The following is a 23,920-nucleotide window of genomic DNA, read 5'->3' as shown; positions in this document are numbered from 1 at the left end:
AGATTAAGCATGCAACATTAAAAGTGGGCACCTATTTTAGTGTTTATTTAGGAATGGGATAAAAAGATTGTGCCACCAAAAGTCACTGATCTGCCGTAAGATTTCGGTGGCATAATATTGGGGGATTTCAGGGGCTGTAAGAAAGGAGCTGAGGATCACATCCATTTGAATGAAGTTGAAGGCATTTGCATACATACACCAGGGGCTATCTCCTAATTTGCAAATCACACTTTAAAGGACGCCCTCTATTTCAGCCACTAAATCAATGATATCTCCATGTGCAATTTGCTTTAGTTAAATGCGATGCTTGGCGACAAAGAAACATCACAGGCTGCTGTTACTTACTGTTCACATAGACATTAAATGTTATAGAGGAGTTGGCATCTGAATTGGACACAAAAAATGTATAAAGACCTCCTTCTATTTCCTTTAGCCGTGTAAGGTGAAGCTCACTGGAATATCTACAGGAAGAAGACATGAACCTTCATTACTCACATTATGGCAGACAGTCTAGGTGTTTTTCTAATATGCTATTAAAATTAAGCAGACGATTTACGTATGGATTTGTAAAATCAGTTACAGTGAGAACTGTGATTCTTGTCTACTTAGTCCCTTTGGATAATTTTAGTTTGCTGCGTGGGAAGCTGTTTGAAAGCCCCTAAACTAAAATACAATTTTCTGACAAGTCAATGCACCTTTGCAATCGCACAGTTTGTGTACACATTTCAGAACAAATCAGATTTAAGAAACTATACGAAGTTCAAGTTGCATTCAGAGTAGAGTTCACTGGATGACCTTCAACAATATCATACCACCACTAAAATATATTTCAACTTAATTTGTTTTACAAATTCCCAGAGCTGAGGCCAAACAAGGCAGGAGTTGCCACCAATGAAAAATTGTTTCCCCGTGGATCCAGAGTAAATGCTGCAGAATTGACTTCATAGAGTTTTCTCTGGAACAGAAACTGAGCTGGTTTGGAACAGTTTTCTAAACCCCACAACAATGCAGGCCCACATCTGTGTTTGGGTATGTCACTAAATCTCAGATGGCTGCTACCCCAACAGGCAGAACAGGCTTTACTTGCCTCCCCGGACACTGAATATAAGATCCTTGAATATAGGATAACCTGGAAACAAATTTTGAATTTTGAAACTACTTGCTACTCAGCAAAAATAAATATTATTTGTCGTTTGGTTATTTATTTTGGAACAAGTACCCAACCCTACCTGCAACGGTAGCAATATCGCAGTTAATTTTAGTCAGGTCTCACATAAGGGACTGGCACCAGTGGCTAAGCATCATTTTTTTTTTCAAAATGGTCCATCTGTGGCCCCAAAAGCCACTTAGATCTAACACTCTTTGTAACATGAGGCAAAATGAAAGTAACCTAGTGCTAGATCCTTGGCTACTGTCCACCATTTTAATTTCCCCCAAACTGCCTCTGGCCCACAAAATGCAAGAGTTAAAGGAAAAACTGGGACAATAAAAGAGGATTGCTGCTTCTTGAATAAGCCTCCTTCTAAACATCTAATGTCTCATACCTATCGGGTAAAGTGGCCACCATACCATGGGAAAGAGAGGGTCAATTAGGGAAGGGGGAGTTGGCAACCATTAGACTCCAAGAAAAGCAGGAAAATCTCTGCCCACCCAGCTTCTGTACAGCATATTCCTACAGGGAACTAACAGGATGATTTTGTGCTATTTGCCTTCCCTCTCCTTATATTGATATTTTGGTTGCACATCTTACATTACCTGTTTTTGTCTATATTTGTGACTCTCACATAATGATCAGATGAATTTTGCAGTGTTTCATTCATGTACATCCACATTTCTTCTTCTGGTTTGGGATATGCTTCATATGTTACTATCAAACCCAGACTTTCTCCATCATTGACGTACAATGTTGTATTTGTTGAAGTTGATAAATTGACATATCCTTTACCTGGTGGAAAAATTTTAAAACCTCTCTTTAGAATCTTTGTATATTAACATTCATAAAATGCTAAAATCAAGGTCAATGAATACAAAAGCCCAACTAAATTGCACCTTGCAGAAAAGCAAGTCTTATTAGTTAGTGAGTGCTAATGACATTTTATTGAATGAAGTGAACAAAATAACTTTTTATGCTTCACATACAGACCATGTCCTTCTAGACCATCATCTATATGATCAGCTACCGACTTTCACGGGATATTTAAATCAATGTATATTTATTTTTTACATTTATCACATTAATACAGCCTACTATTGGCCTATATTAAGTTCCTAACAAGGTTGGCAGTGCAAAAAGACCAATAAACAAAAAACAAAATTAACAAAATCCAGTTATCAATTACAAGGATACATTCATATTAATATCAAAGAACAATCAGTCAAATTAGCTCCAGAATAGCAGAAATCATCCCATAGCTTCTTATATAATACACGTCTATAAAAGATATTTCAAAACAAATTACTCTGATGAATCTTCCCAACAAAAACATGATAAAGATTGGAACAACCACTCTGAAAGTATCTCCTTGTTTTAGCTACCAGCCTTGAAGCATACAGAGTTAAAGCTCATAGGCTGATCTACATTCAAGGGGATCACAATAAAATAGACAGTAACATCCTGAATTTCTCCTAAGAAAAAATAAACCAAAGAAGGTTTTTAAAAATGATACATTCCTTTGTATTTCTGGAAATGTGCCCATAATAACCACTGATAATGAATTCAGTGTGATGGAATATCTCCATCATCAAGAAATTCTGCAAGATGACATCTAGATTTTATTCATTTCCTATGTAAAATAATAGCATCTAAGCAGCAGAGCAAGGGGGGGGGGAGAAAAAACTCCTTTTTGCCAATTACAGATAAAGACATGTTCAGAATACTCCTGCTAATTACAGTACATGAATATGCTCCTAATCAGTTTAGCACTTATGGTAATTTTAATATTTAAAAAGTACTATGTGTCACAGCAATCTAGCACTCTGGGGTGGCTTTTCAGGAAAGCATGTTAATAAACAGCAGAGTGTAAGCACCTCTGATGGCTCCTGGCAGAGGGTGTGCAAGACACAATGGATCAAGCTTTTCAGTGAGCTCTGGAAATCAAACCTTTCACACTAAAATGGACTCTTTGGGCACAGTCCAGTATAATTTAGGGAGCAGCTTCTCCCACAGGTTCCTTTCTGCTCAATTATCAGATGAGGCTTTATTTCATATGCTTAACATTCTGAAAGTACATGAGAAAAGTACTTTTTTCACAGTGGCCACCATATGTTTATAAGCTTTATAAACTATAGCTCCTTCTTTCTTGTCTTCTCAAAAAATTAGTCCTCAGCAACATTTGATACTAGAGGCAGTATACTGCACCCATTTGACTACTAACCATCTATACCTTGTCCTTTAGCCAGCATCATATAGTTTCTATTACTTTTATTACTATTATTATTATTATTATTCAAGGATCACATGAGGTTTTTGAGGAATAGATCAATAGCCATGCTTCAAAGAGAAGGCAGAACCAGACAAAAAACTACTACGTATGTGCCAAGGTCTGGATTTGAAGGGCAAAATGTGATTAGGTGCACACATAGCATCTGTTGGGAATTCCTAGACCAAGCAGAAGGCAGCCACTTGAACCCAGGAAAAGGAACAGCTACTTTCAGGTGTTCATGACTGGGGCTATATGCAACCCCCCACAGGCTCCTAATCACATTTCGCCTTTCAAATCCAATTCTCTGCACAACCTAAAAACTACATTTAATTTAATTTCTGTTTAAATATTACTAGCAAGATTTCTTTCCAGGTATTTTATATATTTCCCCTTCAGTCACATTAAAAAACACAATTTAATGACAACTTTTGGAGGGACTCTGGGTCCCATGGGACTACACATTTTGGATCCTCAGGCTGGGCTCCTCTGAACTACAGTTTTATTTATTTTTAATAAGACTATCTCTATTTTAAACTATGTCACAGAGCACCTTCTTGTGTTGTGGAAACACAATGTTATAAACATGAACACATTCATAAACAAACACCAAGCAGGAATTTCTTCACACAACCTATTGTTCTGACACAGGTCACATTCACCTCAAGGTGGGTTTGAGATGAAGACCTTCCTGACTGCACCCCATGATCAGATAAATAACAGCAAACTTTCAGAATTTCACAGAAGACACAGTATGTTTCTAACACAATTAGAGGGACTACTTTACACAATATAATTTGCATGCCAAAGCCCGGGATAGTAAATACACCTCATCGTATCTCTGTGTCTATATCAACAACTTACTGTATGTTTACAGTGTCCCATTCAAGTTGGTCCCCTTTCTGTAAAAGGAAAGTACATTTTGAATCTCCGTGCTTCCCAGGTATCATACTACAGGGTATATCCAATGGAGAAAAATATGTAATGTGCCAAAATACAGACCCACCACCCAGAGCCCTATTCTGCCAGCAGACTAATGGGATGCATTTATCCCATTTACAATCAGACTCTCTATTTTTGGTCTGCCAAGTCTGTTTCTGACATATCCATAAGGCTAGCAATAGCATGGATTTTCACACAACATGAAGGTAAGGCTTAAAGTTAAAGCTAAGGGCAAAGAGAAATAAAAAGGCAATTGCTCAAAGCCACTTCATTCTGGAATCTTCAAAGGGACTTCAGCTAAAGGAGTACATTCTTTATGGACCAAATTCTTCAGATAGGTAGAGTTAGGAGCACGTCTTAGTAGCTTTGCATGGGGACATGTCAGTCCCACTGTACACTTTTCCATGATGTTTGAGCCTAGTCCAGTTCTACAATATGGTACCAGTTTGACTCTAATTAAGCACGTATTTGGCTCCTTCACTGACTGTAGAAACATATGCTAAAGGTTAGGGAGATCTTTTATGTGCAGTTACGTCTTCAATCCCAATTCGTACTTTACATCCTCCAGAACAGATTTCATCTGAAAGATGTGCATGATGTTGGGATCCTGTGATGGAAGGCATGAGTGGGGAACATTCTGGTATCGAGCTTCAAGGTTACAGGGAGGGGGAGTGACATTCCAAGTATCTCCTCAGCCCCCAGCTGGATTGTGTGAAAGTAAGGAGGAAGAGACTGGCCATTTCCTAAGGGCTTGATGGTTATAGTTGCTCTCGTTGGGGAATTAGAGTTAGTCTGGTGAGATTCTGTCTATTAGGTGCAAGCTAATAAAGAAGCTGAGCTGATTTCTGGACACTCTTATGTGATTCTGAGGCTGAACCTGACAGATCCTGCTATCAAAATACAAGCTAAGACTATTAACCCTACAAGCTAAGACTATTAACTTTGGAATTGCACCATCCACAAATCCTCACATTCCAAATGTTGAGGAACCAGCCTGTCTTTCTTATGATTTAAACAGGACACTTTTTATATACATGCAAACTGTGCAATTTCATTCTGAATTATTATGCAGAGTTACATATAACTCACACAACTGTTTAAGTAGAAGCAAACAACTAACACTCAGCAGGGGGGCATTTATTTATTTATATGATTTATATCCCATTTTTCAACTTGAAAAGCTCTTAGGATGGCTTATCAATGAAAATCTGATCTTTGGTACTGATCCTATGGGAAGATAAATAGAATCACCTATATGCAGAAATTTGGGACGTGAATTTCCACCGGTCCCCAACACAGAAAACAGCAAAGGTTTGTAACAATGGCAATTGAAAACATTTGGAAGTCAGAATCCTGGCCAATATGATCAAGTCAACTCTTGTGACGATTCCATTTACATATATATTCACCTGGGAAATTGTGAATGTGTATGTAAATGGTATTGTCACAAGAGTTATAATTCATGAACAATGATGGCACCATGGAAATATGACTATTACTACTGTATGATTACATATGTATACAAACTCAAGGATATGCAGAGTTACTCTGCAGTGACATGGGCAGTGACAAATTTGAAATCTGAAATAAAATAAATATGATTTTTTGACATGGACTTTGTTTTTACAAAGAAATCTATCTATATTGCAAAACAGGAACTGGGAGGGGTAGAGTTAAAAACATACTGTAACGTACATTCCAACATACATTCCAACAACGTATATAGCTTTTGTCCTAATCATGGCATTATATATGCCTGCAATATTACTATTTACCTATTACTTTCAAGGTTATAGTGACATTGGATGTTCCAAAAGCATTGGTTCCTTGGCACGTGAATGCTCCAGAATCATTAACTCCCACTGAACGGATGCTCAGCGTTAATTTTCGTTCATATTCATAATCACGCATATTCTTGCTTTTGCTGGAAAGAATCTGTCGGCAAGGGAGGGGAAAATTAACATCTAAGATACAGTGTACATAGCATCATTCTCAAATAAATTAAAAATAGATGTAATTATAACTTCACCATATTAATATTCATAACTTAAAACCAGAATAATAAGCCATCATGACAAACCTGTCACTGGAACCTCTCCATAGAAAACAACTATTCTTAAAGCTCTCTTTGGTGGAGTGGGAGGGGGGAAGAATGAAAAAATGAAGACACCCCCTTTCTAGAATTGTTCTTACTCTCCTTGCCTTGCTTTAGATCCTGTATTTTTGGTATTTGGTGGTCTTAAACTCAGAATGAAATTTGTCCTTAAAACATTCAGTATCATAAGGTTCTTTCCAAATAAACTTTGCAACATGGAAGTCATCATAGGGTTGGGGGGCAGGATGTCTGTTTCTTAAAACTGGTATGTAGGTTTCTTATAATTGTTAATAAGTAGTATTAGAGAAGCACAGAGAAAGCCCAGTAGCTCCTACAGTGTTACTGAGGTAACACTGAAGGGATTCCAGAGTTAAGACTCATGGGATTCCTGGTCAAAAAACACAGCTGTCAAGCAACTGTGATTTTTTGAAAAGTTAGCATAGACCAATGACCCCTGCTGTGGGGGTAACAAAAGAAGAATGTTCTATGCAAGGAAGGAAAGATCCTATTGAGTTGGAATATCTATTTACAAACTAAACTTTTGACTTCCTAACTGCATTTAGCAGGGAACCTGAATGTTACCAACCTACTGCTGTACATGTCTTCTAGATTTCAAGATTGTTTTAATCATTTCCAATTTAGCAGGCTGTTCCCCATAATGCTACTGTTTTTACACAATGCAAATTTCAACTCTACCCAAATAGTCTGATAGCTTTTTATTAACATGTGCTAAAGCAAATTTAGTTTTAAACAAAGCTAAAAGGAAACTCCCAATTGAAGATGGATTTTTGAATGAAATATTTAAAATGATATTGGAACTGTTTCAGAAGTCCCAGATGTAGGCTCTGTATGGGCCATATACTATGGAGATCTGCTTTACCTTCAGAATAGGTGACTTCGGATCGGCCCATAAATAAGCACTTAGGAGACAGGAATTATGCCAGCACCAGTGGATTAGTGGAGAGTGGCCTGTAGGACTCTAGGGACATATTATCCAAGACATATTTCCTTGAGGCTGTATAATTTCTCCAGCATTGCAACACCACACCAGACTTTTTCTAGTCACATGAGCTGATGGTGATTTATTTTAATCACTGCCATTAACAGATGTCAATTAAGACTGAAATGGCTGTACTCAGCAAGGTTAGTTGGACTCTTTGGGGAATTTTTCCTATACAGTTAAATTTCACTATCTACAAATTTTTAAACTACAGGTGATTCAAGTCTAATTCAAATCCAGTCTAATTTAGTAGCAAGAATGGTTGCTATTAAAAGTGGGCCTTTAATAGGTGCCATATTGGAACTGAACTCCTTATATGTACTTGATCTTAGCCAAAAGATCAACAAGCAGCCTTATTCCCTTTTGAGCCAGCTCCAACTTGCCTCATGGTTGATTTGGGTTTGGCTTGGGTAACCAAATCTTTTCATTAAGAACTACAAACATACACATACACACACACTATGTTTTAGCTGCCCCACCACAAGGTTGTTTCAGATATCCAACAGTTCAGAACCATTAAGGCCAAGTCTGTCTTACCTATCCCCAACCAGATTCCTACCAGCATGTATATCCATCTTGAAATTCCCTTTCAGGATAAACAACATTATGCAGAGTGCTTAAAAGATGTAAGCAATTGTAAGCCAATGAAATTAAAGCTATGAGGTAGCATAGTTAAAACTAGTTTATGGCAATGTACATTACACTTCTCCAAACTTTCTTCATTTTGCAAATCATTCTTGCTTCCACTATATTCCATGCACCACTTCGTACACTGTCTTTTTTTTAACTTCTCATATTTTTTTGAGGATCTTATCAGCTCCATCCAGCCACAACTTTCTCAATCTTAATCTTGACCCATTTGCTCTTCCTTCGCAAATTTGCTTTGGAATTTAATCCTCAATTATTCTCCATATATTTTCAACATATTTCTTTCACACTGGTCACTCAGTTCTATATTCAGTTTTCATCCATTCAATATTTATTCATTCTTGACCTTATCTATTCTTATTTTACTGCACACCCGTGTTTGTTTCTACTGACATTACCCAACTCTCACTCCCATACCATTGGACAGACTGCCATCTACTATACACAGCCATTTTCACTTATTTTGACATTCATTCCTTGAAACTGACCACATGCTTGCCAGAATGTGTATACCTTAAAATTTCTGTATCCATTTTCCCATCTTAGTAAACATTCTATCATTCTGTATTTATTTTCCCATTCTGGGTAAACATTTTACCAAGGTACACAAATTCATCTCTTTGCTCTACTTTTCTGCCATTTATCATTTGGATTCACAACATGATATTAATCTACACACATACATTCACATCCCCACCAAGACACTTCTAATGTTACCGCAAACATTCCATATCCATAAATTCCTTATCTATAAATACATAACACAGTGTGTGGGACATGACATACCCTTGTCTTACACCATACTCCATGCTGAAGCATTCACTATGCAGTCCATTTATTCTTAACCATGCTTTCCTTCCATTATATACCTCTCTTATCCCATTCAGCAATCAACTTTCAATTCTATCTTCACATAAAGCATTCTGTATTTCAAGCTTGCTAACTATATTGTATACTTCCTCTAACACATGCACAGTAAACTTCCTTTCTCATATTCATGCACTTCCCAATGGCCTGGTGATGAGCAAAATTTTGTTTTGTACCCTTGCATTTCTGAGATTTTGCTCATTTTCATTTCTTGCACTTTTTCAATCATAATTCCACCAAACATCGTCCCAGGCACACTTAAGAAAGTTATCCTGCTGTAGTTTTTGAATTCACTCTTGCTATCTTTCCCTTAATATAGGGAAACAAAAATAACATTCTTTCAATCACCAGGCACAGCCACAATCTTCACATATGCATTAAACAAGTCATAGCCACTCCATGAGTAAACTACACCCAATTTTAACACTTCTCCAGTTACACCATCTCCACCTGCACCCTTACTATTTTTCAGCAGTCTCAATGTTAGGGACTACATTTTTATCATTTTTTCTTGAATGCTAACATTTATAGCATTTATTTCAATTCTACTCTTTGATGTATCACTAACATTACATAAAAATTTCTAACATATTATTTCTTCCAGCACTTCATTTGTTTCATGCAAAATATTTCATCACTTATATATTTAATTCCACTTATTATGCCAGAGACTCCTGTTTCCAAAACAATTATTAATTTCCACCAAAACGTCCCTGCATATTCTCTGTCTCTTTTAATCTTGACCAGTCCTTGCCTTCTTGGACTATATTCTTTGCAACTATCTTTGTGCTCTGTATGCACATTATATTTTTTCCTCATCATTTATTGCAGCAATTGTTTTCTTATATGCATCTTTTTCTCATCCTCATCCTCTTTTGTTTCTTCATTGAACCAAAAATTCTTTTTCAATTTCTTACTTCCCACTATTGTGTTACGTTTTCTTTCTGCAGCTGTTCTACTTTCACCTCCATTCAAAATTTGTCAATGCTATTACTCTAGCAAATAATGCTTTGCATGAATATTACTTTATCACAGCTAATGTGTATACATCTCAGATGTGTTCTTGTGTTATTTTTCAGAAAGACTATTCTTTCAAGTACATAGTAAAGACTAATGGTTATAATGAACTCACCGCATTGCCTGGAAAAATCCAATAAGCTTGCAGAGTGCTATCTATATCCCTGATTGTACATGTAACTTCAAATTCTTCACCTTCTTTGAGAAGCTGGCTCATTTTGGATAAAGTGATAGATGGCAGGGATTTGTGAACTAAAAAACAATTCAGATGCCCATTATTTTCATTACATGAAAAGCCTTCTAAAAGGGGGTTGGAAAAAACAGTTCTTAATCTTCCAATAAAGTATCAGATTTGCTAAAGATATTTTAAATACAGTGGTACCTCGGTTCACGAACTTAATTCGTTCCATGATTCTGGTCGCGAACCAAATCAGATTTTCCCATAAGGTTCAATGTAAATAAGGTTAATTCATTTTGAACCATATGTATTTTTTTTTAACCACAAAAATACGAAACAAAGTACAGTACAGTACTGTATGAAGAGAGAGAACACTAACCTTGCTTGAGGCGACACCAAAAAGCTTCACAGCAAGTGTCTATCTGCAACCACAATCTCGCCTAGAGGAAGCCACGACCACGTGTCAGAGCAGGGAAGATGGCCGCGGGTCATGTTCGTCACCCAATGCGGAGTTTGTGAATGGAAGCAAAATTTTGCGAATGCTGCTGTTCACGAACCAAATTGTTTGTGAACAGAAGCATTCGTGAACCGAGGTATTACTGTATCAGAACATATCACAGTTGTACTTTCATTAAAGTAAACATATAAAAACATGTATTGGCACTATGTAACATATACAGTTAAGCCTATCCAGTATTTACTCTTGTAAAGACTGAAGGCCAATTAGGAAACTCATTCTATTACCATTTTATATGGCTACAATTCACAACCTTGACATCCATTGATGGGATCTGAGAACATTCATTGGCATGAAACAATTTCCTAATTACCTGATATTTATGTAAACTAGATATACTGTTTGCCAAGCTGTATGAGAAAAGGGATGGTATACAATGGTAGTTATTACTACGACTATATATTTAAGTTCAGATAAATATATATTTTACCTGCTCTCACAATAAGTGTTATATCTTTTGACTTTTTTTCAATTCCATCTTGTTGTGCCACACACCAGTAACAACCTAGAAATGATCTCTGTACATTTTTTATGGTGATTCCTTTCTGAGGATCAGGAACTAATGTCATATTCTCAGGCAGAGGTTTGGAATTACATCTTTTCAAAGTGAAATTTGAAACATTTGGATCTGTCACTGGGCACACAATAAGAGCATCACTGTCTTCCCTTCCAAATATTGTGGTCTTATGAAAGAACAGAAAATTTGGATCTGTAATAAAAATTAAAAAAAAAAGACATTAAAACAGAGTAATTCCTGCAAAGATGTAATGAGCCACATCTAGATTCATGTGACATCTTGAACAATAAAATCTAACTTGGATCCACATGTTTTTTGTACATTTTCATGTTTTTCCATCATGCAGTGATAGTTGCATTAGAAGCAACATTTTTATATGTACATATTTAACGTTTCCTCCATATGGAGAATCAATGAAATGATGTGAGAATTTTCTGAAAATTCTTCATTGACTCTATGATCCTGTAGAAAAGATCTCCCACACAGAAACAATTCCAAGGAAGAGATAACTAAGCTTATCTTTGGCATATGAGGAGAAATTAGGAAAGTAAATATTCTAACAAAGATAGCTATTATAATTTAGAAAAGCTAAATGATGTTACATCCAACCATCCACTCCTTTCATCCAGCAAGTCTTGCCTCTTTCTCTTAGCCATGCAACCTGGATATTTTTATAGCTGAGTCCCAAGGATGTGGGACTCCTCAAAAAACAAAGGGAAAAAACCCCAAAAGAAACCACTGAATGCAATGGGCAACCAAGATGGAAAGCAGTAAAAAAAAAAAAAAATGCCTAGGGGTATTAAGATTCAAAATGATCTCTTTTGCTAAAGAATTTATTCCAGCCAATTACTGAGAGCTTCCAAATGCAGAGCTTGCTTCTAGAATGCATCAGAATTTTCCTGGCCATTTGTCTTCTATGATCATGGACATGTCTATTTCCATTCTGTAAGACATTTCTATTCTGGACAAGTGAAGGAAGAAAGGGAGCAGGACTTGGGTTGCTGGTCATATTAGTGAGAAATGGAGGACAACTGAATGAAGAAGAGGGTACCAAAAGGAGAAGGAGCACAGAATGGAGAATTCTAGTTGGGGTGATCATGGAGGGAACAGCTATAGAACAAGGAAAAATAGCTTAAAGTGAACTAAAGTAATTGTTTAATGGTAATTACTATCTTATCTACTGTACCACTTGCAGTTTGAACAATCTGGAGGTACCTTTCCTGTACAGCATCTTCACTGCAGGGTGAAGCATAGTACACTCTGATTTATATTGAGATCACAAAACACCATTTCAACCATTCTTCAGTGTTGAAGAAGTAACAGCCTGCCAGGTGCTGCTTTGAGGTTAGATCTGATTATCTTTTGGCACTTTGAAATGCCACAGTTCTATAAATTGTGCAAATGTGAATCCCACTTGTTTCAGCAGTGCTAATGGGACATGCATTTGTTAAGTGTAACTATTACAGCAGTGCTGAAATGTCTCTTTTTTACATAAAAAATATATAGGCAATTCAAACATTTGCATACATACAGACCCACAATCCTTAACCAGTTATTAATCCTAGTAAACATCTTCCTTTTCTAACTGAAAAATTAGGGGAAAAAATCATGATAGAGCATGGCTTTTCTTATTCTGTCACCAATATATAATAAGCATAGTGTTTGGGGGAAAATCTACAAGATATTTAAGGGCATTCTTCCCTACAATTCCCATAACTGCATGTTCATTGGGATTGTGTTGTAGTTGAGCATACCTGTAGGTGTTAAGTTGGAGAAGATCAAAAGGTTGATAAGATCTTTAGGAAGAAAGCTCTGAACATCTTCTCCACCCCAATGTCTCCCAGTGTACTCAATTACAACACAAAACCCAATGAGCATGCTAGCTGAGAATTATGGGAATTCTAGGCAAGGATACTCCAATTCTACCTTTGTGATCATTTCCTGGCTCTCTGATCTCAATAACAGACTGTAGGTGCTGATTCATGTTCTGCTCAGAACCAGAGGATTCCATGGTTTTGTCTGACTCTAAAATATTTTGTTTGTAAGGTTTGCCCCGTTCGACAGAGAAACTCTGTGGTTCACAAAAGAGGTTTACTCATGCGTAACGTAGCAGTCACAAGCAAAGCCAGGACTGGCTTGGTACATTTACATTACTCCTTTATAGTTGTCTCAATCCCCCCGCGGGCCCCGTTGCTAGGTTACATATTACAAATTAGATTGCAGATTGCCCCCTGTAATCCCCCCCTTCTACTGGAATGGCAGGTTCAGCCCAGTTCTCTTGTTTCTTTGATTGTTGCATGGTCGTTGCCTTCGTTGGGGCTTCTGTCGCGCGCCCAGCCGGGAGCATCCCCTCGCGCGCTGATCTCTTCCTCAATTCCGCGGCTCTCTCCTTTGTCTATAGCGCCCGCGGCCCTCTGGCTTAACACAACGCATCCGCTCCAGATTAGTGAAGTGGCGCCAGGGGGCCCATTCATTAGCTTGCGGTTTCGCATTTCCTCTTTCTGCGCTAGCGCTCGAGCGGTGAAATTGACTAAAGCGTGGCTGGGCAAGTTCCTAGGTGTGCAGTGCCAGCTGAACCTGACATTGTTCACTTAACGTTATTGACTTGTAAGTTTTTATGTTATAGAGGGATCATGTATCTATGCCATACATAGATATGCAATGCACACATGCCAGCATATAGGGGAGAATGATACAAACAGCACTACAATGTTGTGATGCAAGCCCCACCCCTTTTCTGCATGTGCCCTAATGCCACAGCCTGCCCCCAAGGGTGGTGCTTGTAGTGTAATGCTGCCATGCTTGCTTTCATCATTCTAACAAAGCAGAAAGACCCAACAGAATACTACTGTGCACTGCATTACAAACAAGTCAGCTCCCTAGTCTTAAGTCTGAAAGTGTAAAGACAGAAAGGTCTCATGCAAATCTCTTGGGTCCAATCAATTTTAAGTCTTATTCAGACATTAGACAAAGGATTAAAAGTCACCATGGGACTACTGAAGATGAAGCCTCTCCCACTAAATTGAGCTGGTGATTTTTGATCCTCAAACGCATCCTTGCTTTCAGCAGAGATGTCCACCACAAGGAGGGCTTCCACAAGAGCTCCCATCCTGATAGTGCAGGATCTGAATCCACATGGAATTCTTTGCATGCACAGCTCTACACACAAGGGCTTCTTCCTGTCAGACATTGAAGCTACAAGCAAAGATGGCTTTGAAGCTGAGACCTCATCTTTCAGAGGATTAGTCTTATCAATGCTGCCCACATCATGATGTTAACTCTATCTAATGCTTGAGCAGTGTTTTCTTTGTGTTCTGAGAAGGGCTCTTGGTTCTCAGATCAGAAATCTGTCTGCTTCAGCAAAATGGGAGAAATTGAATGACTGCTTGTCCAAGTTTTGAGAAGAATTCCCACTAAGTTAAAATAATCTATTAATGACTACGATTTCAGCTTCTGAATTTCAACAGCAATAAAGGTTTTAAGCAGAGGATGGCTTAGGTTGTTGCTCAACCTCAAAGATCAGAAGAAATAGTAGAACTGTACCTTTCCTCTCCTAGAAATCAATGAGCTGTTTTTAACTACTACTGGGACAGTATCACAGATTAAATGGTTTGGTTCTGATGCGCACACGCACAAGCACAAACACAGAGCAATTAATTATTTTGCTTCCACTTTTCAAATAATCCTAATTTGTCTGCATGCTCTAAAGGTGCTGGCGGGAAATAAGGGAACCATTCCCAACAAGGTTCAGTTTCCTTCTGTTTGTTTAGACAAAAACAAAACTATGTAGAAATGTAGCCTACACAATAAAATTCACATTTCAGTACATTGCTATGAAAAGATGTTTCCACTTCACAGATGTTTAATCCCTCCTTAATTGAGAAGAACATTAACAGAACTCCTTAATTGGCAACAAAGTTGTTTTCTACCTGCTAAACCACTCTCTTCCCAACCCGTAGCCTCAGCTTTTCAATAAAGTGCTGAGATCTCTTTCAACTGCATTTATTTATTTATTTACTTACTTACTTACTTACTTGGGGGATGGGACATGTGGGTGTGTTTACTGCTGCTTTATATTTTTTATCTAATTTGCACACTATCTTGATGGGATTTGTGGAAAAGCAGTATAGAAATATTGTTAATAAGTAAAAAAGTTGGAATCTAGAACTTCTACAGGAAGATTCTCACACACCTACATTTGTATGTAGCCTTCTAGACTCAGCACCACAGAAAAGGGTTTTTCCTATGTTTTAATGATTCAGTCAGCTGAATGCTATACCCAAGTATCACCAAAAAGCAGTTTCCAATAGTGGTAAAAAAAAGGGTAGAAAGCAGCATCAGAAAATATGGATATTCAAGCAAAATACCATCAGGTTCCCATACCTAGAAACTGCTAAATGATGTATTTACTTATGAGGAAAAAAAGTCAGAGATTTAAGTCTACTAATAAATGTTCCAGATTATTTCACATCACTAAAACAATTTTTTTCAGTACAATCCGTTCATTCAAATGCCAATTACTGGCTGTTGAAGAACTGTAAAACTGCACACACGTGTGGACCAGTCCTTAAAGTATGCCAGCAGAAGATTATGGATGTTCTGGCAAAACACAGAATTTACTTTTGTTGATGCTTCCAAAACTCCCTTTAGTACTATAAAAGCCCACAGAGCAGCTGCCCACTGCCTCAGAGGACTCATCAGAAACCCATATTCCAGATCTTCTCATCTTTTATTTCATTCTAGTCTCAAAAGCCTTTGGCCTCACTGGGGCATCTTTCCAGTCTGCACGGGGAGACAGACACACTCTGAATATCAACAAAAAGAACAAGTCTCAACAGCATCTTTTCAGAGCCACACTGCTCAAGGCAAATTTAGAATAAAATGCTATGGACTTAATTTCTTCTGGATGCCAGGACTGCATCTGGCTTCAGATGTATAACAACAAATGGGAGCTATGTAGTAGCACGGGGAAAACATGCTACTCAGATGCACTTCTACAGTGGGCATCTAGTGGGACTTTTCCATGGCTGCCCTATCTTATGGAACATTCTCCCCCTGGTGATCTGGCAGACTCCCATCCTTTCAGCTTTCCAGAAGGCCGTTAAAACCTGGATTCTTACCCAGGCACTGGGGTAGAGTGAGCAAGTTTGGGGTTGGTTGTTGGGGCATCCCAAGGGATGAGTGAAGCAGCGGGTTTTGGTTGTGTTTTATGGTTTTGTGGTTTTTATAGCTCAAGCTTTTATTGTTGTTGCAAGCTGCCCAGAGTTGGGTTTTAAGATGGGCAGCCATATGAATATTTTAAACAAACAAACACAAATCTCAGGACTCAGCCCTTAAATTTAATTTGGGTCAAATAACTCCTTTCAACATCAATGTCAGAGAAAGGATGGGGGAAATTATGGAGCCATTTTCAGCTGAATTCCAGGGCTTATTCATCATTGGATTAATGTAGCTTCACTGGATGGTTGGTACATGTGGGTCAGCCATAAAAGATGTACAGTATAAACCCATAATTATATTCAGTGCTTCAAATGCCATGCTATCCAACGTCTAGCTGCCAGCTGAAAGGGATAGAGAAATCAAGTACTAATCTGTATCTTAAATATCCCCAAATCAATTCATTTAAAGAAGAGTAGATATTTCTTCACCAAATACTATGAGATTTCTCACCAAAAAATGAGAAGAACTATGCCTGATAATCCTAGATGGCACAGCACATCCAGCCTTATGTTATATAGCTGCCGGATCAGAAATGAATACTTGCTTGGCCCAATCATGTATCTTTTGTGACAAATGAGTGCCATAACAAAGTTCTCTGATCTCATCACTGAAGGCAGAAATGCACTGCCCATACCTAATTCAGCCAATTATACTCACCCACTTTTTGACTAAAACAGAATAGAATGGAAACTCACCCAGCTGTACCTGACCATTTTCTATGCTTGTATTTTCCCAGCTAGCCTAGATAAACCACTGAATGCCACCCAAGTATATCACAAGCCCTTATTTATGTATTTATTTATGTATTTATTTATGTATGTATTTATTTATGTCTTTCACATCAGACATGTCTGAAGCTTCAAGCCTGCCAATCCTGCCACTTTTGGTAGAACACGGGGCTCTGAAAAAGTGGCCATGTTGGGTTGAAGGATGATGGGTAGAGTGCAATGAACCTGTGCACATGCAAAATCCCCTGCAAGTTTATTCTTGAAGTCATACTAGGTTCAGTTGGGCTTACTCCTTAGTAAATGTGTTTAGAACTGCTGTCCTTTGGTTATGGTCTTTGAACCCAAAGGAATAAGCAAGGCCTATTATAAAGACGCAATGTGACTTGTCACTAACTTCCCCTGCAGGGATGTGTCCTATAATGAAGGGGTTCCTTATTTAAGAATAAATGAGTAATTGGCTCATGTTCTTCCTACCTAATGTATCAGTCTATTTTGTTACTATTTGAGATAACACTACCCACCAGATTTGGCAGGGTGGACATGCTCCAGGTCCCTTCTGTGAAACAGCATCAACTTATGGGACCTAGGAGATGTGCCTTCTATGTCAACCACACCTGCCCTACAGAGACCTCTGAGAATGCGGATGGCACTGACTGTGTTGGCATTTTGGAAGGCCTTAGAACCCTACCTCTTCCCTCAGGCTTTAGAAACAGGATCTCAGTGGAATAGAGTTTGTCTGTGCATTTTGACTGAGTTCAGCATTTTACCTGGCATCTTTTATTGTTCTTTTTATTGTTTGCATATGTCTGGTTTTGTTTTTATACCTTTGTCAGCTGCCCAGAGTTCTTTGTTTAAGATGGGTGGCTGTATAAATTTGCAGAATCAATAAACAAATTGCAAAATCAGCACCAGAATCTCTCTGTGTATTATTTGTAAGTGTCCACAGGTAGAGGGGTTAGTGATGACACAAATGGTTGGTACCTGTGTCATTTTGTATTGTGCAAAATGATGCAAAATGACTTGTGTGATGGTGTCATGCTGGTCACATTGCTGTTTTGAAATCATCATGGCTTGCAATAGACACCACTAGTCTCATTTAAGGTGTGAACTTGTCTGAAGGACTGTAAATCTTTCTCTAAGGATCTTTGAAAAATTAAAAAACAAGGCTTTACTTGTGAGGCAGAGTGAAAGTCTTATCTGAGATGGCAGATTCTGATTTAAAAACTGACTCACACTTGCCATTGTTTACATCTCTGGGCCATCTCCAGGGTCAACTGGCAGTTTCAGAAAGAGAAGATATTTTCATTAGGGCCATGGTGTAGAGGAAAAAGAATTAAACCACTCTTCTTGTGATCCTGAATGGAGTAAGGAGGACTCTTGGCTAGTAGAATATTTAAAATAAATATTCATTGTCAATCTACCATTTTCCATGTTGATTTCAATATCCAGAAAAAGATACTTGTTGAGTATGTCACAGATATTCACATACAAAAATACTTTCCTCCAAACAGCACCTTGAAACTGATTCCATCTTAGATCAACATTTTGCCAATGTCATGCAGCTGTGCAAGAAGGCATATATTGTGCTTTTGGAGGATGGAGCTTCACCAAAAGTAATGGTTATTTTTCCCAACCTGGTACTGTCCAAATGATTGGACTGTTATGACCATAGTAGCTAGAACAACTGTGCAATCCAAGCTCTACCTGCTTTTTATGTTCATGTGATACACATAAGAAACAGGTGGAATTTCGATCACACTGTCATGGCCATGTCTTGACTTTTTGGACCTTACCCTGTGGACACCCCTGGTGTACAGCTAAGCATTTATTCAGAAATTCTGTTTATTTTATGAGGAATAGCTGAAAAGTATTTTATTTGGCATGCTGCTTTCTTAGGATGTGAAAAAACACATTGTAGATATAAATGGGATCACTATAAATGTAAACCTGAACCAAGCCTTCTTACTAGTACATTTTAGAGGATGCCTTCTTGGGATTAAGAAAGGGAAAGAAAAGAAATGAAAATAAATTACCTTTAACGAAAACATAGATGGAGCTTTTCAATTTTTTTTTGTTCTTGCATATATAGGTTCCTGTGTCTGTAGGTCCTGCTTTAACAATGAGCAATTCCTTGTTTTTGAAAATCTTTAGCTTCGCTGATGGGTCAGCACTGTAAAAGTCCCAGGTCACCGGGCCATTATCAGTACATGTCAGCTTAAGTTCTTGCCCGCTATTCACAACCAAAGGAGATTCTGATGGAAAAATGGATGGCTGTGTACCACCTGCCAAAAATAAAATGATGTGATTAGCGTTTTGTTAATCTCCACTGATTTATGATGCAGACTTATATACATTTAGCTCGTTAGAACTCTTTAAAGATAAGTAAGGAACAACAGTTTTAACAAGTTTGTACCAACTGTGTTTTCTTGGCTGTTCCAATGTTCCTATCCTGCTCACCATTTTTTCAGCCCAAACCAATCAAAATCTAGCCAACATGAAAAAGCACTATGCCTTTATGTGATGCGTTGACATATCATTATCATTCTTTTACAGATCTCTAAACTCCTTTCAGCACTTCAATAGAATCCCAAATCATTTTATCACTTTTATTGTTAATTCCATTCAATCCTTCAATATCCTTCTTCTCTTTGACTATATTTCTCTTTACACTATGCACATTTTTCTTTCAACCTTTCTTTTTTGCAGCAATCATTTTCTTATATGCAGTTTTTCTTATCCACAGACCCTTTCACTTCATCATTCCATCTAGCATCCTATTTTATAATTCAAGCATTTCCAAAAAATTTTCCCTGCACCCACTTTCCATTCCAACCCATTCACTGATAAACAATATATCGTCTAATATTTTTGTACAGGGTTTATACCCTCCCATCTGGAAGTGGTCCTGCTTTCACTCTCATTTCTTTCCTTTCTTTCCTATATTTTATGTTCCTTTTTCCACTGTTTGACACTAACGAGAAATGGTGTGCCTCATACTGGGAATCTCTAAGTACTGTTGTCTCCTTACACTATTCCTCTCACATCTTTCATCATAAACAATCAAATGAATCATGGCTTTTAGATTTATCATTATTACACTGTCATGTATACTTATGCTTAAACCACAAATTTGAAAGAGAAAGACTTTTTTTTCCTAAGCAGACTCTCACCAATCACCATTCTCATTCATTCTTGGGTCCCTGAATAGCTCCATCACTTTTTCTGTACCATCTCCTCTCATTCTGATCCATCAATTCATTCATTCATTCATGTATGCATGCATATGCGACACCTATCAGAGTAACTTTCCCCCTGGATCACATTCATTCAGAAAGTTGCACAATTATTCCCAGAACTCAGTTTTGGTTCTTCCATTATCTCCATCCACTGGAATAGAATATGCAATTATCACCAATCTATGAATTCCTATTTCCATAAATTCCCACAAGAACTGAAATGACACCAATTCATACTTACTGACATACACTTTAGCTCTTTCCTTCATAGTTAAGAATACACTTTCACTTCCCTGCAAATATTCATCAACTCCATTTCACAATACCACACAAATACCAGACATTTAGAGCTAAATTTCATTTAGCTCTAAAAGCCAAACAAACTGTATTTTCAAAGCAGTGAGCAACATCTGAGGTAAAATGCAAACTGGTTATGTATCTGCAAACATAATCTACCCTGCTTACATATTATGTGTTTGTGGTACTTCCTATAAAGACCAACTACCTATCAGCATAACCTCAATTATGCAAATCCCAAGTTTGTTCATTCCAACTGTCTATGACGAAATATTTTTCAAGTGTACAATACAGTGGTACTTCGGGATACGAACTTAATCCATTCCGTGACTCTGGGCATATCCCGAGTTGGTCGTAACCCGACACAAATTTCCCCATAGGGTTCAATGTAAATCCGGTTAATCCGTTCCGCCCTCCGAATTTGGTCACACCCCGAACCAAATTTTCCCATAAGGTTCAATGTAATTACCGTTAATCCGTTCTGGCATCCGCGGACCACGCGTCAGGGGTGGGAAAACAGCCGGGCGCGGCGCGGCGGGAAAACAGCCGGGCGTGGCGCAGTGCGGCAGGAAAGCGGCCGGGTGCAGCGCAGCGGGAAAACAGCCGGGCATGCCACAGCGGGAAAATGGCTGGGCGCTGCGCAGCGGGAAAGCGGCCGGGTGCGGTGGGAAAGCGGCCAGGCGCGGCGTGGCGGGAAAACGGCCGGGCGCCATGCGGCGGGGTGGGAAAATGGCCGCGGACCACGTGTCAGGGGCGGAAAAATGGCTGCGGACCACGTGTCAGGGCGGAAAAATGACCGTAACCTGAGACGGAGTTCGCACATCAAGGTAAATTTTTGCGGCTGGAGCTGGTCGTAACCCGAAAAGTTCGTTAGTAGAGGCATTCGTATCCCAAGGTACCACTGTACTATGCAAAAGTTTTAGGCAGGTGTGAAAAAATGCTGCAAAGTAAGAATGCTTTCAAAAATATATTGTAATTGTTGATGTTTATCAATTTACAAAATGCAAAGTGAGCAAACAGAAGAGAAATCCAAATCTAATCAATATTTGGTGTGACCAGCCTTTGGCTTCAAACCAGCATCAATTCTTACACTTGCACACTTTGTACACTGCACAAAGTCAGGGAACCTGTAGGATTAGAGTCAGGTGTATGATTAACCAATTATACCAAGCAGGTGTTAACGATCATCAATTTCATATGTAGGTTGAAACACAGTCATTAACTGAAACAGAAACAGCTGTGTAGGGGGCTTAAAACTGGGTGAGGAACAGCCAAACTCTGCTGCTAAGGTGAGGTTGTGGAGGACAGTCTCATGTCACAGGTCATACACCATGGCAAGACTGAGCACAGCACCAAGACACAAGGCAGTTAGACTGCATCAGCAAGGTCTTTCCCAGGCAAAAATTTCAAAGCAGACTGGGGTTTCAAGATGTGCTGTTCAAGCTCATTTGAAGAAGCACAAAGAAATGGGCAATGTTGAGGACCGAAGATGCAGTGGTCAGCCAAGGAAACTTAATGCAGCAGATAAAAGACACGCTTACTTCCCTTTGACATCGGAAGATGTCCAGCAGTGCCATCAGCACAGAACTAGCGGAAACCAGTGGGACCCAGGTATACCCATCTACTGTCTGGAGAAGTCTGGCCAGAAGTGGTCTTCATGGAAGAATTGCAGCCAAAAAGCCATACCTCTGATGTGGAAACAAGGCTAAGTGACTCAACTATGCATGAAAACATAGGAACTGGGGGTGCAGAAAAATGGCAGCAGGTGCTCTGGACTGATGAGTCAAAATTTGAAATATTTGTCTGTAGCAGGAGGCAGTTTGTTCATGGAAGGGCTGGGGAGCGGTACAGTAATGAGTGTCTGCAGGCAACAGTGAAGCATGGTGAAGGTTCCTTGCAAGTTTGGGGCTGCATTTCTGCAAATGGAGTTGGAGATTTGGTCAGGATCAATGGTGTCCTCAATGCTGAGAAATACAGGCAGATACTTATCCATCATGCCATACCATCAGGGAGGCGTGTGATTGGCCCCAAATTTATTCTGCAGCAGGACAACAACCCCAAACATACAGCCAGTGTCATTAAGAACTATCTTCAGTGTAAAGAAGAACAAGGAGCCCTGGAAGTGATGGTATGGCCCCCACAGAGTCCTGATCTCAACATCATCGAGTCTGTCTGGGATTACATGAAGAGACAGAAGGATTTGAGGCAGCCTACGTCCACAGGAGATCTGTGGTTAGTTCTCCAAGACATTTGGAACAACCTACCTGCCGAGTTCCTTCAAAAACTGTGTGCAAGTGTACCTAGAAGAACTGATGCTGTTTTGAAGGCAAAGGGTGGTCACACCAAATATTGATTTGATTTGGATTTCTCTTCTGTTTGCTCACTTTGCATTTTGCAAACTGATAAACAATTACAATATATATTTCTGAAAGCATTCTTACTTTACAGCATTTTTTCACACCTGCCTAAAACTTTTGCACAGAACTGTAAATATACAGTATTCCCACTTGGTTAGCAATGAAGACAATGGAGAAGCATCATCCAATAATTGCTTACCAGTTACTGCCATCCAATGAGCACAGCCATTTCTCAATTAATAATGGTTTAATTACTAGCTAGTGTATGAATCACTGCCCCTCCTCAGTTTCACACTGCAAAACCGATCCATTTCAAGTAAGCAAATGCAACAGTAAAAGAAATAATTTGTAGGTCTCTTGTCTTCCTGCCATCATGGCCTGCATGATAGTTATCTCCCTGCTAGGAAGCTAGGACCAAGCCTCACTGGAAGTGCCTAACAGAATGCCAACTGGGGGTTCAATAGCTTTAGAAATGGATCTCTGCTCATGTCTAGTAATTTATTTGTCCAACACAGACAGAACACATCAATTAATTATGATGATTATTATTGATTTCCAAAGCAGTTTTTTCTCATTATAGAGACAAAGTCTACAAATGGAGTTTGCAGAGACAATAGCCCAGTCTCAGATGCATTATCTTATCATCTTAGCAGTTCTTAAATACACATAGGTATTAAGAGGATGTCAGGTAAATATTTTGGATGGTGGGAAATCCCATGAAAGTAAATTACATTAAGACTCAGAGGGAGGATCAGATTCTCAGAAGAATCTAATCAACCTAGTCAATAAAGGGCTTTTCAAATCAACAACCACATATGGAGACTGCAATATAGTATAGTGAATTTGGGAGGTGAGAGTTTAAATTCCAGCAGAGACATGAAA

At 38.6% G+C, this 23,920-nt stretch overlaps 1 protein-coding gene across 1 annotated transcript in view; it reads right to left on the bottom strand.

Moving 5' to 3' along the window:
* Nucleotides 1–23,920, bottom strand: part of KIT (KIT proto-oncogene, receptor tyrosine kinase) — an 85,245-nt gene that overhangs the window by 35,476 nt on the left and 25,849 nt on the right. The window contains exons 2-7 of the mRNA XM_007425332.3: nt 19,182–19,430; nt 11,114–11,392; nt 10,104–10,240; nt 6,137–6,296; nt 1,756–1,945; nt 346–461 (exon numbers count right to left, since the gene is read on the bottom strand). Of these exons, the coding sequence (XP_007425394.1) occupies nt 346–461; nt 1,756–1,945; nt 6,137–6,296; nt 10,104–10,240; nt 11,114–11,392; nt 19,182–19,430 (1,131 nt within the window). The remainder of the gene's footprint in view (nt 1–345; nt 462–1,755; nt 1,946–6,136; nt 6,297–10,103; nt 10,241–11,113; nt 11,393–19,181; nt 19,431–23,920) is intronic.

Source organism: Python bivittatus, unplaced genomic scaffold (genome assembly GCF_059951505.1).
Source record: "Python bivittatus isolate LINGU-HERP-01145 unplaced genomic scaffold, Pbiv_v1 ctg000070_np1212, whole genome shotgun sequence".
Lineage (NCBI taxonomy): Eukaryota > Metazoa > Chordata > Lepidosauria > Squamata > Pythonidae > Python > Python bivittatus.
The sequence above is the reverse complement of the archived record's forward strand: the minus strand, read 5'-3'. Positions and strand labels throughout refer to the sequence as shown.